The sequence below is a fragment of the Tachysurus vachellii genome, chromosome 5 (assembly GCF_030014155.1).
Source record: "Tachysurus vachellii isolate PV-2020 chromosome 5, HZAU_Pvac_v1, whole genome shotgun sequence".
Classification (NCBI taxonomy): domain Eukaryota; kingdom Metazoa; phylum Chordata; class Actinopteri; order Siluriformes; family Bagridae; genus Tachysurus; species Tachysurus vachellii.
Genome location: NC_083464.1, coordinates 25,366,701 through 25,382,428, shown reverse-complemented (window position 1 = coordinate 25,382,428; position 15,728 = coordinate 25,366,701). Strand labels below are relative to the sequence as shown.

The window sequence follows — 15,728 nt, the reverse complement described above, 5'->3', positions numbered from 1 at the left end:
AGGGTGTGTAAATGGCATCCTTTCAGATACCAAGCACTGTGCATGTAAGAGCAATGCACTTTCAGCTGAAGTAGAATGAGGAAATTTCAAAAACACAGATGTTTGTGTGTGTGTGTGTGTGTGTGTGTGTGTGTGTGTGTAGGTTTTAGCTATGAAATTAGACAGAAACTATATTTTAACTGTATTTATGTATCATCCCTTTAATGATGGCTCCTTCCGTGTGGCTATAATGATACGAATGTGTTCTGTGAATGTTCATGTATCAGAAACTAACTAGGCTTTTATCTTAAGACTCCCTTAACACGTCCTCTGAGATTAATCCGTCCTGCTTTTTTTTTTACATCTTTATAAATGTATTTGAAGGAACAGTGCAATGCTTTGAAAAGTTGTTTGCTGGTACATCTATAAAAAGATCATTATTTCTACATTCGTCTGTTTGCTGCTGTAGATTGTTCCCTTCAGGTCCAGGCATGACTATAGCAAAGGCCTTACTGCAATAGCTTAGATGCCATAAAAGTGACTCAATCCGCCAGAAGATAGTAAATCATTTTCCTGACATCACATGCACCTCATAGACATCCCGTTTTACTTGCGTTTTCAGGAATTTGTAACCCCACAAACGAACCCCAAAGCCGAAGCAGAAAGTCAGTTACGCTTGTTAAATGTAATGAAATGTTTTAGTGATGAAAGTGTAATTTCACACTCACACATTTATAATGGGACAAATGTATGTAATGGATTTCAGATTAATCAGATGTATACCACAGGGATGAAATATGTACTAACCGCTTATTCACAGGAACGTCTTATTTTTTATTTTTTGTTTTAACAACACAAGTTGCTATAACGTAAGTGACGAGATGAACTATCAATAATTTGTCTTATTAGTGATCTATAATATTATATGATGCTATAAACAGTTCTAAAAGTGTTTTATGCCTTAACAAGTGTCTTGGTCAGTATGAATTCCCAAAGCATTTATCTGCACAGACAGGATTACAAAATCTGCTTTTCATGGGTGTCAGTCGAAGCTTGAGCATGACTAAAGCAGTATTCACTCCCCAACGCCACCCTGCCAGCATTCCAACTTCATTCCCATCCTTTGGTTTACTTCCTCACTTTGTTCCAAAGTTTTGACTTACCAGAAGAACAGGCGTTTCATTAAACATTTGAAATGCCCGAACGCACATTATACAATCCTATGAGTAAGCACTTGCACACAATGGACCATGCAGTTTGTATGAAAATTATCCACCCCAGAGTGGTCACAAATCACATACTTATGCACCATTCTACATTGTTCTGTAGGGTAAATCCTACGAGTATTACACTGAAAATCACAACAAAATGTAGTGTACTTCCTGCACCTGGTTGCTGCATTTATTAAAAAACAAAACCTTGAAGTGTGGAACAATTGACACTTCATTCTCCCAGTGATCACAGCTTTGCTTATGTACTGGAAGGGGGCGGGGCTACCAGGCACTGAAAAATGAAGTCAAGTTTGAGAAATATTTTTCAAAATTGATGGACGAGATGGAATTTAAAAAATTCACTGTATTCTAAAGCTAGTGATGTCGCATTACAGGCATTCGACATCATTTACCTGTAACTGGGAAACGGCTTGTACATCAAGTTAGTAAAACATGTTTTGTTTTTTCAGTGTTCCTTCTGACCTCCTAAACACCCTCCTAAAATTCTTACACTAGACAGTAAAGTACATACTGCACAGTGTGAAGTACTTCATTTTAAACACAGCTGTTGTTTTTTTTTTTTTGTTTGTTTTTTGTTTTTTATTGATTGATGTCTGCAGGACATGTTAGTTCTTGTTCCAGCAGCTATAATAAACAGTCGTTCACTCTCTTGAAGTTAATAGGGCAAAAAAAAAAAAAGTCAATTCATAGACTCATCGCTGCCTGGAAACTTACTGGCTGTTACAAAAAGCTGACACACGAGACCACTTCCACACACGTTACATACAGTAAACATCTCCTAATCGAAAGCTTCCGGAGAGCAATGGTTGTACTTTTGTTTTTATTCAACAACACGACTCGTAGATTCCCTGTGAACACTGTTTGATGCATCAGAACGAGCAAATGAATATAAACCTCTGATTTATATGTTACAGACCAAGCTATAGTCAGAGCCGTTCTGTTCTAGGAAACGAAGGCCCACCTTCTGATTTGAGAATTCAGCTGTGCGTTGTGTGTTTTTGTGTCTTAATAATTGATGCTTTAAAACAAACACACACACACACACAGAGGGATGTGGTAACCTAGTGGTTAAGATGTTGGACTACCAATCAGAAGGTTGTGAGATCATACCCCAGGTCCTCCAGACTGCCACTGCTGGGCCCCTGATAATGGCCCTTAACCCTCAATTGCTCAGTTGAGAGAAAACACACACAGTCACAGTAGTAAATTAGCCTACATTCAGTATATTCAATATATAATACAATTTGTATTCTACCTTTAAACAATAGTGTCTGTTGCATTAGGACCCTGAGCCTATGTTTATTTCTATTTTTAAATATTTTTAAAAAGTAAAGTTTTTTAGCTAAGGAAGCACTTTTAGAAGATGGTTTTTAGAGTTTGTTGTCTTTTAGCCATCCATGACAGCATATTAACTGGGATATTATTATTATTGTTGTTCATTATTATTATTATTACACCCTAATTATCTTGAGAAGTATAGATGTTGTGTGTAAAAGTTCTAAGACCCTCTGACGGTCTGATATGATCCCGATAAGCTTATATGTAACTGTTCATAAAATGCATGAACCTCTATCAGTGAAACAGATCTTATAATGTGCATCACTAAGCATTCTAGCAACTGCAAAAGGTCTCTTCTTTAAAAGGAACAACTGTCCACTCAAAACGCAACAGAAAACCAAAGGGTTTCACCTTCTACAATAATCGTCCTTGCCAAGGCAGTGAGCACAACAGCATTGTTAGTCTTCAAGCTCTACACAGTCATTAAGTGTGTCTGAGAAATCACAGGTTGTCGCTACACACACAGGCTTAAGTAACAGCTGGGGACACACACCACAGCAGGTGACTGATATAAACATAGCCTGCATTTTGCTTCACAAGCCGTAGCTGTAGGGGTTCCAGCTAAAAAAAGAAAGAGCCCCTGTCTTCACTTTTCTCCCACAGTTTTTTCATTTTTCAAAAATTTTGCCATTAGATAAAGTCATGTGTCAAGCGTTAAGCCTTCAGTTTAGTTTAGTTTAACGCTAGTTTTAATGCTTATTCTTGAAAGAAGAATCGCTGACACGGTTTGGTCAATGCTTTTTATTCTGAAAGTTTATAGGTGGTAGATGGCTGATGATGATGATAGTCTTTAGTGTTCCATGGTACATCTAACATTTTGGAAGTTTTTTTATTCGCCTGACAAATCAATACCTTTCTGCAAGTGAGAGAGCATGCATACTGATATTTAGTGATGTTAATGAAATTTAGCCTAAATATAGATGTATTTAGTCTGTAACCTGGGGGTGTGTGGGGGGGGAGAGACCTCTGGTTTCAGAAACATTCTTCGTCTTTGTTCGCCAACTGACCCATATTTAAGTTACTCATGGATTTTGACTCATGGACTCATGGATGAAGTAGCAGTTGGTGTTTTTTTTTTTTTTTTAACCTTTTTATTATTATTTATTTATTTTTAAATAAGGGGAAGTACAGCTATCTCGAAGCATGACAAGATGTTTATCAGTTATCTTTACTGGAGCAAGAGAGTTTCAAATGGCAGTTTTTGCAACTTAACTTCTGAAGTAAAATGATTCTTTGGTGTCGGTCTTCACGTCTGTTTCAATTTCAGTCACGTAAGCGCATCCGAATCTGAAGTGCCCAGCTTCACTGAAGCTAGCTAGCTGTGCATTCTTTTTAAATGATGAAAATAAAATGGCAGGCTTTATTAGTTGTGTTTTGAATTAGGTTACGATTCTAATCATTACGCAATCTTTGCAGGTTTATGTGGTCGACTGACTGCCACCGATATGTTTACGTTTTTAACAGTCAGTCATGTTGCCAGCCGTTTTAGTGATTGGCAGTTAGTTGCGAGGTCCAGCCCCTTTTAAGCAGTCTCCCAATCATGATGCGGAGAAGCCCTGTCCACCCGAGTAAAGTGAAAAAGAATTTCTGAAGAACTCAATAAATGTTGAGAGATTTTTCCCTGCACGCTTATCTAGTGAGAGTTAATCTTTGGACCCTTAAATTAAAGTGTACTTTAATCTGTCAGAGCAGTGCACTGTTCACTTTTTGTTACATAAACAGACTGTGAGATACTACAGATATTCTATAATACTGAAGCTCGGTGAATAAACATTTCAGTACCACATTTTAGTGGATTTTTACAAGAGGCCCTGATTTCCCATGTAGTCTTAAAGCAGCTGCTTCATCACGGATTATATTCAGCTTTATCAGCATACACATTGCAACAGTGCTGTAAATGCTGTTGTTCTTTTCATAGGTCTTAGGAAACAACACTTGGACTATGGACTCTCGTACACACACACACACACACACACACACACACATGCACACAATCGCAGTTCTTTTTCTCTTTTTCTTTCACATTCCTTCCACATTCCTTCATTGTTCTGGATGCTAAAAATACTCAACATTTTCTGTCAAACTTTTCGTTTCAGCTAACACAGATGTCCAAAAACACATTTTGGATGTGGGTCACCTGAGACCTAAAGTGCATGTAGCTATGCAGTTTAATACACTTTTCCTGTCTTTCCCACACTCATTGTGGCTTTTTGTCTTACGCAAGATGTCAGCACGATTAAAAATAGCGAACCGAGCTTCAGCCGAACGTGTAATTAGTTCGGATGAGCGACTTCGGTTTGGTTTAAAAATCTAATTGCTTTTTCTCATGGTTTAAGATACGGCGCTGAGAAATAGTGTGTAAATGATTAATATATTTAATATCTATCTTTTTAAAAAAAAAAACAGTATGAAAACTCAATTTCTGTGCCCTGAACCTTACACAATTTAAACCCCACAGTTAAAGATTAGTGCAAAAACCAGACTGTGGTAATAAGACCAAAGTGCAATACGAAAAAAAAAACCCCACACACATAAAACCCATTGACGATACCAATATTGTACATGAGTAATGATCATGATGGATCCTAATGAATGTTCCAGATGATCCATGTCGATGCGGTGACTGAAAAGGGGCAAAAGTGACCTCCTTTCCTTTCTCTGGATGTGTGGGATCATTTTAAGAACACAACATCCTCTGTTATTTTCCATCCCACTGCCTGAATATTTTGTGTGTGTGTGTGTGTGTATGCTGGGTTGTTTCTCATGGCAGCCTTAGTGAGGCAGTAGCAGTCTCACTCCAAGTCTGATTGTTTTAAGTAGAGATGTAATTATAAATACTCACATTACACTGTTCCTTATACTTTATGACCACGATGGGACATGAGAAAATGTATTAGCAAATTTGTTTGCCATTATTCAGTGATGGATCTTTTTTAAAGGTCGGTGTAAGCACTTTGTTAATGAATCAGGACAAGGGGGATCTTTTGGGTCTTAGTGAGGTATCTTTACCGTATTTTCCGCACTATAAAGCGCACCGAATTATAAGGCGCAGTCTCAATTACGGGGTCCATTTCTGTTCTTAACCCATACATAAGGCGCACCGTATTATAAGGCGCATGCTAAAACATACGGTCTACAAAAAAGGTAACAGAAGCAAAACAGTGAGTTTAGTTCAAGTTTATTCTACTATTTAACAATACACACACATTATTTTTTAATCTATCTTCTCCCACAAATCCATCAAAGTCCTCATCTACTGTGTCTTCTTAACTTGGTACAGTTCATTTTCTTGCTTCCTCCCCACTTCCGAACCATAGATTCATTGATGTTGAAATCTTTCGCAGCTGCTCTATTCCCATTTACAACTGTACAACTGCATAACTGATAGCCTGTAGGTCTTTAGACAAACAAATGTTGTTGTCTTCTTCTTCTGATTTTTATTGGCGGATGGCAAACCATCTTATGGTGCATTTACCGCCACCTACTGGACTGGAGTGTGGAGCGCATAATGGTTAGGAAGAAACAAATGTTTTTATACCTACCGGAGGCGTGGCGGAGGTAAGCGTGCGTACTGCACGTATTACGTAATATTACATAGTGTACGTATTACGTCCCTGTGTCAGCGGGAAATGATCCGACAGTCAATCAAGCGGAGCGCTTACCAAAGTCGCACAACAACATTTTTACAGATTTTTGGAACTTATTAGGCGCACGGCCGATTTTTGAGAAAATCTAAGGCTCTTAGGTGCGCCTTATAGTGCGGAAAATACGGTACTTGCTTGTTGCTAAGAAAGCTGCACTAAAATTCAGGTGTTCTGCCATGGACGTATGATAGGGAGGTGGGGCATTTGGTATGCTGATATTAATAACCATCTTGGTATTAATCACACAGGATGGCATAGCACCTTTATGTATCCCTGGTTTACATACCAGCCACGGAATTCACACAAATGTGTGTTCATGTGTTACTGTGCGTGTTCTTTATAACATCAGCAAGTAGTTTTTCCATGAACTGCATTAGCTTGTGGATCCAGCTCAGAAAGAAGAAGGGTTTTAGTGCAGAAGAGTGGTTGAACACTAACTAAGGTTTAACTAACTTCTGCAAATGCAAATCAAGAACAAAATCCAGTTCAAGTCAAACATTACTTCCTTTTAACTTTGTAAGCACTCAGAAAGCAATAGTACATTGAACCCAGTAGAGTAAGTAAATGAGATGCATTCAGTTTTAGCAAGATATTCACATTAATTTAGTACAGCGTTAATTTCGTAGTGAACTTAGTAGTAGTAATTCTTCTTTTTTACTGCAGCATTTGATGGCTGCTGTTTGCATAATCACTGGTCTCCGTTGTTTGAGAAATGCTCCAGAAAACTGCGTTGGGCTGCCAAACAAAACAGACGCGTAGCCAATGAGCAGAAAGGGGCGTGTCTTGTCAATATGGGCGGAGAGAGTGTTCAGTGTGTATGCGTGACATTAGCAGAAAGCGGTTTTAACATTGACATGGAGGATAAAAACAAAGAAAGAAAGCGAAGAAAGGCTTACGATAAGGCAAGAAGCAGCAGGACCCGTGTTAATATAGGATCAGCTTTCCAGCGCTGGAGAGAACTGAACGTCTTCCGCGTGAAACGGAGATAAATCTTTCACGGTACAACACACAGTACTACAAAAACACATTTGTATTACCATAGTATTACTCATTGCGTTCATTTATTGATAAAAATATCTCCTCGACCAGCCGCCCCAACAGGTTCCGCCATAATAGTCTGGGTTATCCTTGGGTTTTACTCTACTGGTGTATGTGTGGGGCGGAGCTATCAAAACAGGGGTGGGACCCATGTGGATTAGGGGCGTATTTGTTTTGGTGATTTCAAATGTCAACATTGGCTTTCAAACAACGGAGACCCCACCTTTAATACTGAGTTTTATGACTTTTTTTAATCAGGTTAACATGTATACTATTTATATTTACGCCATTTGGTGTCAATGAACAAAAGTGCTTTAAAGTCTATCAATGAATACATCCATACTAGTTCACCAGGTCACAGATTGAGGATACCTCGAGTCTGAGAAGAAACATAGCACTTTTTTGTATGAAGACACTTTCTCTTGATAGTTTTTGTGCAGTGCTGGTTGAGGTTGAGCCTGTGGTTAAGGCTCTGAGTTGTTGATCGGAGATTCGGGATTCAAGCCCCAGCAAGGGGCTTAACGCTCTCTGCTCCAGAGGCACTGTATCATGCCTGACCCTGTGCTCTGACCCCAACCTCCAAAGTTGGGATATGTGAGGAAAGAGTTTCACTGTGCTGTAATGTATCTGTGACAAAATAAAGGCTTCAATTCTATTGTGTTATTCATAGTTTAGTTTGCATTCTGTTTTTTTTTTTTAATCGCAGCTATTAATCAGGAAATAAGTCTAACTTGCTGTTATTTTGTGTCTCCTGGACAATGGCGTGACATTGTTCACCAGACATATGCCACATTTGCATTTACTGTACGCCATTTGGCAGACAGCCTAATCCAGAGCGACGTACAAAAGTGCTTTGAAGTTTCCCTCAATGAATACATTAACACTTGTTCACTAGGTTGCAGACTAAGGATACCATCAACCTAAAAAAAATTCTTTTCAAAAACAAGTGTTTCAGGAAGAGGTAGGTCTTTACCAATCGTTTGAAGATACCAAGTGTCTCTGCTGTTCGGACATCTTGGGGAAGTTCATTCCACCACCTCGTTGCTAGAACAGAAAAGATTCTTGCTGTATAACTACCTCTTACCCTGAGAGATGGTGGGACCAGTCGAGCAGTGTGCTCGTATCTGCGCTTGGTTTTTATGTCACACATTGCACAACGTGGGCTTTTTAGCAGAGCTTTAAAAGCTGTGATGCCCACATGATCAACCCTCATCACATTCTGTGCACTGCAGAAGCCTAAAAGAAAACCACAAAAGTAATAAGGCACAAGCGAACCTCAAACACTTCGCAAGGGATGTGGGCGTTTTGACTAGCGAGCGCTAAAACCGTTATACTGTTATCTGCACATTGACCCCATGTTGTGTCTGGAAAGTTAAATATACACCAACTTAATGATCCTCTAAACCTGAATGCTGAAACCCTGACAGACTCTTGTCTTCTAGCTGCTTAAGAATTAACTTGAGTTTTGTGTTTCCATCGAGCTTTTTCCTCTATACTTTCCTCCAATTTATTTATTTATTTTACTGATCTTTCTGTTGCAACGTGTAAGGACAGGAAACTGTTACTGTGGTGATTGGAACATCATTTTTTTTGTTTCTTCCTGTAGATTAGTGGTAAAGGAAAATTCCACCTGTGTTTTGGGAGTGACATGACAGAGGGATAATAGCTGCTCCATTTCTCAGTCGTGAAATTTTAAAATGTTAAAAAAAAAAACAAAAAAAAACAAACCCAGCATGCAGCAAGAGGTAATTTAAAAGACATTTGTAAGAGATCTTGTTCAAGGGCCCAACTGTGCCGGGGCTTTTGAACCCCGACCCTCCAATCAACAACTCTGAGCATGTGAGCCACCACTCCCTTAGAAGTTGAGAAAACAGGAACGACTACAGCACTAAAGCGTCACTTCATCAGTTCGAGTCATTTTAGGTAGAGCTGAAGCAACATTGCATTGTGGGTAATGCAGGAAACTGTCAAACTGAAGCTAGACAAATATCAATAAAGGAAGGTTAAAATGTCAGTAACAACACATACGATCACAGGTTAATTCTTAAGATTAGTGTATATGCAAGTCATTCACGGTGGATTTTACCTCTATGTTTAGGTGGAGGTGTGTAATCAGGAGGTTTTTATTTGTCAGATTTTGAAAACGTTTCCAGTTTTTGAGACAGACAACTATTCCATTGGGTATGGGACAAAGCAGCGATACTCAAATTTTAATTGATTGCAAAGGCCCGCAGAGAAAACTTCTGCAGCTCGAGTTCCTTAATTGGAAGCCTGTTCTCGGCGTGAAGAGAGGGCGTGAAAGCGCAAGAGTCGAAGGAAAGGAGGGAGACTGTTTTAGTGCCACATAATGTATCTGCGCTTGCAGGGAGGAGAGAGAGCCTAAAATAGAACTGCTGTTTGTGCTCTGGGAGGCTCTGAATTTTAATACACCATCAATTTACAACAGCAAGTTCTCCCAAAGCAGTTGTTGTGCTCTTTCAATATCACGCCGCATAGCCTGGGTTTGCACACAGCCCTCACAGGCCTGCGAATCAGTTGAATTTGTGTGGTTTAAGGTATTGGAGATGGTAGATATTTTTGTTGTGGTTGTGCATGTCGTTGTATTGTTTTTTTTTTTTTTTTGTTGTTTTTTTTTTTTCCCTGACATTGAGTGCACAAAGTAACCCACATTTAAAGTGTAAACCCGTTTGAAGTACGCACTACACCATTTTCAGGCTCCCACCTTGGTCTCTCGCACCTGGAGTTCACACAGAGTTTAGAGTAACTTTGTTAATAATTGACAGCCATGAATGTTAGCTGTGTTGTCAGTGTCTCTATCGGTGCAATCCTGATTTCCACAGGACAGGACCGTGTGTGACAACACTACAGTGGCTGCAGGTACATTTAAGAACTACAGAGGAGAAAGAACTCGTCTACACTTGTGCATTGACGTGCATTCACCTGCCTGACACCGTGACTTAACTGGCTTAGACAAGCGGAGAGGGATTTTGCTCACGGGCACAACAGCAGCTTTGACTGAAGCTTGCAATCTTGTGGTCACTAGCATAGAACCATTCATAGGCCTTGTCTGAGAAGTGTACAGAATTCACAGGTTTATACAAAGAATGCAACAACCCAGAATTGCTACTACGACTAATAATAATAATGATTTCAGGATTGGTTTCCTGTTGACATGAGCTGCATATCTGGATTTTCATTCTCCATTATGAAGTGTGAGTGAAATACCTGAATGACCTGCTGCGTTTGAAGACGTTCTGCAGTATTGGCCAGTGCATACTGCGCCGTCCCATAATGCAACGGGACTGGCACAGAGCAGCTGTCAGAATCCAAAATAGCAGACGGCAGCATGTCAGCTCTTGTTAACTGGAAGTGCTATAGGTATTAAACTATGTTTCCTGTGGTTAAACTCTGTTTCCTTTTTTTTTTTAACAACACCCGACTAAATCGATAACTTGTTTAAACAAGAAATAAACAGTTGTGGTTTTTTGGGGGGAAGTAAAAAAAACGGTTATCATGACATCAGAGGTCACATGACAATGACAATATAGTGGATGTACAGTAGCATATCTGGATTGTGTTCATACACATACATTGATCAGTCTGTATCAACAGAATGTACTGGTTCGAATGCAAAGGTACGGAATCAAAGGCAGGAGGTCCTGCATCAAACGCAGTGGATCCTGAATTGAACTCGGTAAATGCTGAACCGAACGTCGTAGGTACTGAGTCAAACTGCGTAAGTACTGAGTAGAACGCAGTGCAGTAGGTCGTGAATCGAATGCAAAGATACGTTATTGGGTGCATAGTTACTCATTCAAATGCAGTAGGTACTGAATCGAATGCCGTAGATCCTGAATCGAACGCATAGTTACTAAGTCAAATAGAGTGGAACTGAATCAACGGCAGCAGGTCCTGAACTGAAGGCAGTAGGTACCGATTTAGTTGGCGATTTGGAATGCACCAGTGTTCTGCAGCAACATGAACCTGCATGGCATGTGCAAGTATGTGTTTTGTTAGCTATTGTTTTGCTATGGAGTATAGCATAACTGAGTAAATAACTCTAATGTTTAAAAGTTCGTGTTAAAGTGTCCTTCAGAAAACGTTTCAGATTCTTTTCGAACTGAAGCAACAGATTAAGGCTGTGTTTACAGTGATGATCTTCATTTACAGAAAGTCTGACCCTCATGGTTCCTGAATTTTGAAGTTCCACCTCACACTAGATCCTGCCAGACTTTCTTCCTTCTGTGAACCCTGTAATTATAAAGCACATAGAAGAGCAAAGGCTAAACTGAGTTTCCGCCCCCTCCGAGTGAAAGCGCATACAGTCAGTGAGAATTAATACTTACAGGGATATTTATTTATTTCTTTTCAAATCCTTTTTTTTATTCAAATCTCTGCTTGATATTTAGGATGTAGCCTGTATTATAGAGTGCAGTTATCTTGACATATTAATTATTTTATGGCGTGCCTTCAATCCAAACTTGTAATGATTTTTAAAGTTTTATATAAACGGTTTCTTGCAGCTACCGCATTTATTAGCTCGCCTCATTAGACACTAACGTGAGCATGCAGAACAGATTACGATTGTGAATGTTTGCATGATGTAATTCTGCTTTTTAAGATTATTAAATGGATTATATCCTTTTGTTTGGGTAGAAGTTTTCATTTAAAATGATCTTAATCAGTTCAGTTACTTATGATTACAACATTTAAGTATTTTATTTTGGTGTTCTGTATTTGCACCGTCGTGTCCACATTCAAGAGTGTGCAATGTGTGAAAATCCCAGATCAGCAGTTTTTGATGTGAACATTAACTGAAGCGCTTGGCTTGTATCTGCCATGTGATTGGCTGATTAGAAAACTGTATGAATAAGCCTGTGTTCAGGTGTTTCTAATAAATTGGACAGCGATTGAATATATGCAGTATTTTTGCAGGATTCATACATAACATTTTGTTGAAGCCCTCTAGATTTTTTCATGCAGTCTTATCTTCCCCTTATGAAAAAGTTTGGACACTTAATGACCAAGGGCAAATACTGTAGCATCAGTATGCTGTGAGGGATTAAAACTTTAGGTTTCAGTGAAAGGTTTCAGCGATGCCGTGGGAGGACTGGAGGAGTCAGCTGCACATTTCCTGTGTTTGAAAGTTCACAATATGTGCTTAATCTCCGAACAAAACTTTTTCACAAAATGCTGGCTGGTATAAAAGTAATGCATTATTCTCTTTAATGGACATACAGCCCCATCGAAATCTATTGGAACGGCAAGGCCAATCAATTATCTATACCTCATAGATTGAGCTCAAAAGATGGATATGAGATGATATTGGTTTGATATTACGTTTATATCCTTGTATTTACATCTAGATGCGTTAAACATAGAACCTTTTCATCATACCACCCAAAAGTATAGGAACAGATAAGTTTTAAAGTATATGAAAGTAAATATCACACAGCTTTTGGTTATATATCCCATGTTGTGATATTTGGTTGTAACCTCAACCAGATGTTGTTTTGGTGGTTTCTCACTTCAGTCTCCTCTCCAGGAGGTAAAAAAGCTATATATTTTTTGGTTAAAGTCTAGTCAGCGTGTGTTTTGTGTCATTCTCATGCTGCATGATGAAACTCCTTCCGATTAATTCAGATACATTTCTCTGAAAATTGGCAAACCAAATGTACCTGTAAACTGCCATTATCATGACTTGCATCATCAGTAAAGATTACGGGGTCTGTTCCAGAAGCACCATGTAATCACCCTGCACTTTATTCTTTTAATATATTCCCAAATCATGTGACAAGCCATATATCTTTGTAAGGGTACATTTCATCGGCTTCATGTTTCTGTTATATTTGTATGGAGACAGGAGGCAAAAGTTTTTCTAGGATGTTTGACTGACAGGTCTGTAGGAAATCGGCCGTCTGTGAGTCATAGTCATCTATACACAGGGAGAGCGTTAATGTGACCACTTTGTGACTGCAAATCACTATGTGTGAACATAACATTATATGACATGAGATGCGAAGTAAACAATCTGGGAATTCTTGTGTGGCTCATTATTTCATTTGAAATAGCATTAACTACCAGGTGAATGTGATTTAATGTGCGCTACTGACAGAAAGTTATAATATAAACACGTTTTCTGAGGTAATAGCGTGCAGCGAGGGTAAACAACATTACTTATCTATGTACAGCGGGGGAAGGGCAGTGGAGTGACCTGACAGGAAAGGGGGTGGGTCTGACTGACTTGGACAAGAGAAGACTGACAGTCTTGGACAAGGGATGCTTTGCCAAAGCCATGGCGCACAGCAGATATCGTTTATGTTTTCAGTTTCCTATGGCCACCAGTTTATGTAGGTAATCAATGCAAATGCTCACATGGCACAGCCACAAGAATTTTGTGGGCCAACAAGTTTCAAAAACTGGAACGATTAGACGAGTCCCTTCCTCTTGTTTTCCTACTTTTTAAGAAGTGACAATTCAGTTGCCATGCTTGAGCACACGATACGGATAATACCGGGGGACCGTTGGCTGCGTCCCAAATGACTACTACACACTTTGCACTTACGCTCTGCACTATGTACTTGGACTAGTGTATAAAGGTTAGATGGGTAAAGTCGTTACAAATAGAACACTAATGCAGAATACTTAACAGAATTCTGTAAATTTTTTTAGATGTTGAAAAATAAATTGCGCACCGTGGCCTAAATTAAAAGACATTTGTAAAGCATCTTGTACACCGGCGTTTCATCAGGTAGCTCTGCCCCTTTTCCTCTGTGTAAGCAAAGATGCAATACTTATGCAACACAATGGAGTAAAAGAGTGCAAAAAGTGTGAGAAGTATGCACAAACGAACCTACTGTGGTTTTTTTTTTGGTAAAGAGTGTTAACACAATGATTATTATTGTTGTTTTTATTATTAATACTGTGTTAATTCATCACAGCACCTGCTAACACCTGATAGTGACTCAATGATGTTCTCTGTGCATTATTCGTGCTTAGTGCATGTGTATATTTCTAGAATATTTAGAGCTGAATAAATGTTATGATGTAATTCTCAATCCTGTTTATCACATGATCAGCGATTGGGGGGAAAAAAGTGATTCAGTGCCTCATTTTTTTTTCCCCCCTCCTTGTTTTAACAATTGCTTCAGTCTCTCACACTCAGCCACGTAAAAGACAAATATACTCTTTCCTAAGGGGCACAGAATGTTCCGGAACCGTTGCTGTTGGTAACTGCCTTTTAGAGACGTTGTACTGAGTGGACTCATATCGAGCTCTCAGTTTCTTATTATTCTTTGTGTCTGAGAGAAATGCAGGCAAGTGGGGGCAAATCTACACCTCGTCCTCCTCATATCTGATCATTCTTATCATACCACGGGTGTGTCTGAGCACGACCACGTCTGTCTCTATATTTTGCACACTTGGTGATCTCTCTGTCTCACACACACGCACGCACACGCACACATTTTTGAACAGTACTGCAACTGCGTATTTGAATGCACGTATTGTCAAATGAACCTGTTTTTTTTCATAGGCAGTTACCAATCGCTATGAGCAAACTAACTTTCTCTGCCTCAAGCACTCCCACATCAACACCACTTCATGTGGAAACGATAAGCAAAAAGTGACTACAACAGAGCAAACATTCAGTATGGCAGCATTTATTTTTTTACATTTATCTTTTTTAAGGATTTCATAAAAGGATTAGCGATTTACATTTCTGACTACACGTCATAATATAAAAAGCTCTGTATGTTGTAGTATGTAGAACCACCTCAAGGTTTGTCACGTTGTGCAATCTCAGATGCTTTTCTCATTGTCATTGTGATGTAGCGACTGAACAGGGTTCCGGTCTTTGCACCAGTACAGAAAATTGAAATCAACTTATGGACGATTTTCAATCTGTATAAACAAATGTATTATTTTATCGTCGCTGATTGAAGTCTGATTGAAAATGTGTCAGGACACTGTGTGCGTTTCAGTGTGGCATTTTACACACAATTTTAGTGGTTAAAGATGGGTTTAAGATCACCATTTACTTTGAAGGTTTAAACATTTGTTTGCAAATTTATTGTTTTTTTTTTATTTTTAAATTATGAATACATATGCTAGGAAAAACTAGAGCTACCACTACTACCAGAAAAACGACTAGACCGCTAGACAGGCATTAATCACCACCGTGGAGTGATAAAGGCACAACAAAGAAATTTAGTGCCGGATATAGACACAAGCAAAAATGTCATTTTCTTTCGAAACAGGTTTGGGTTTCATTTGAAACAGGGTTTGTGTGTAAAACAGTGAGATTGTATGATCTATGGTCTAGTGAAGAATATTTGTAGGAAAATTGTACCGAAATGTGCTAAAGTGGTTGTGGGCCAATGATCATCACAACACAAGTGGATTCTATGCGTGTCTGTATATGTTTGTTAATCTGAGTTTGTGTGCACTTTGTGGTGTTTCTAGGGTAACAGATACACAAAAGCAGAGTGTTGTCCAA

At 39.0% G+C, this 15,728-nt stretch overlaps 1 protein-coding gene across 3 annotated transcripts in view; it reads left to right on the top strand.

Moving 5' to 3' along the window:
* shc1 (SHC (Src homology 2 domain containing) transforming protein 1) overlaps positions 1 to 15,728 on the top strand; it is a 37,958-nt gene that overhangs the window by 1,644 nt on the left and 20,586 nt on the right. The window contains exons 1-2 of one of the 3 annotated variants that reach the window (XM_060870774.1): positions 7,175 to 7,192; positions 15,695 to 15,728. The exon at positions 15,695 to 15,728 is cut by the window's right edge and continues 11 nt beyond it. The exons of 1 other annotated variant lie outside the window; for it this stretch is intronic. In XM_060870774.1, coding sequence (XP_060726757.1) covers position 15,728 — 1 coding nt within the window. In that variant the 5' untranslated portion in view covers positions 7,175 to 7,192; positions 15,695 to 15,727. Of the gene's footprint in view, positions 1 to 7,174; positions 7,193 to 15,694 lie in introns of those variants that run through there. One more of the 3 variants, XM_060870773.1, reaches the window with a different exon arrangement.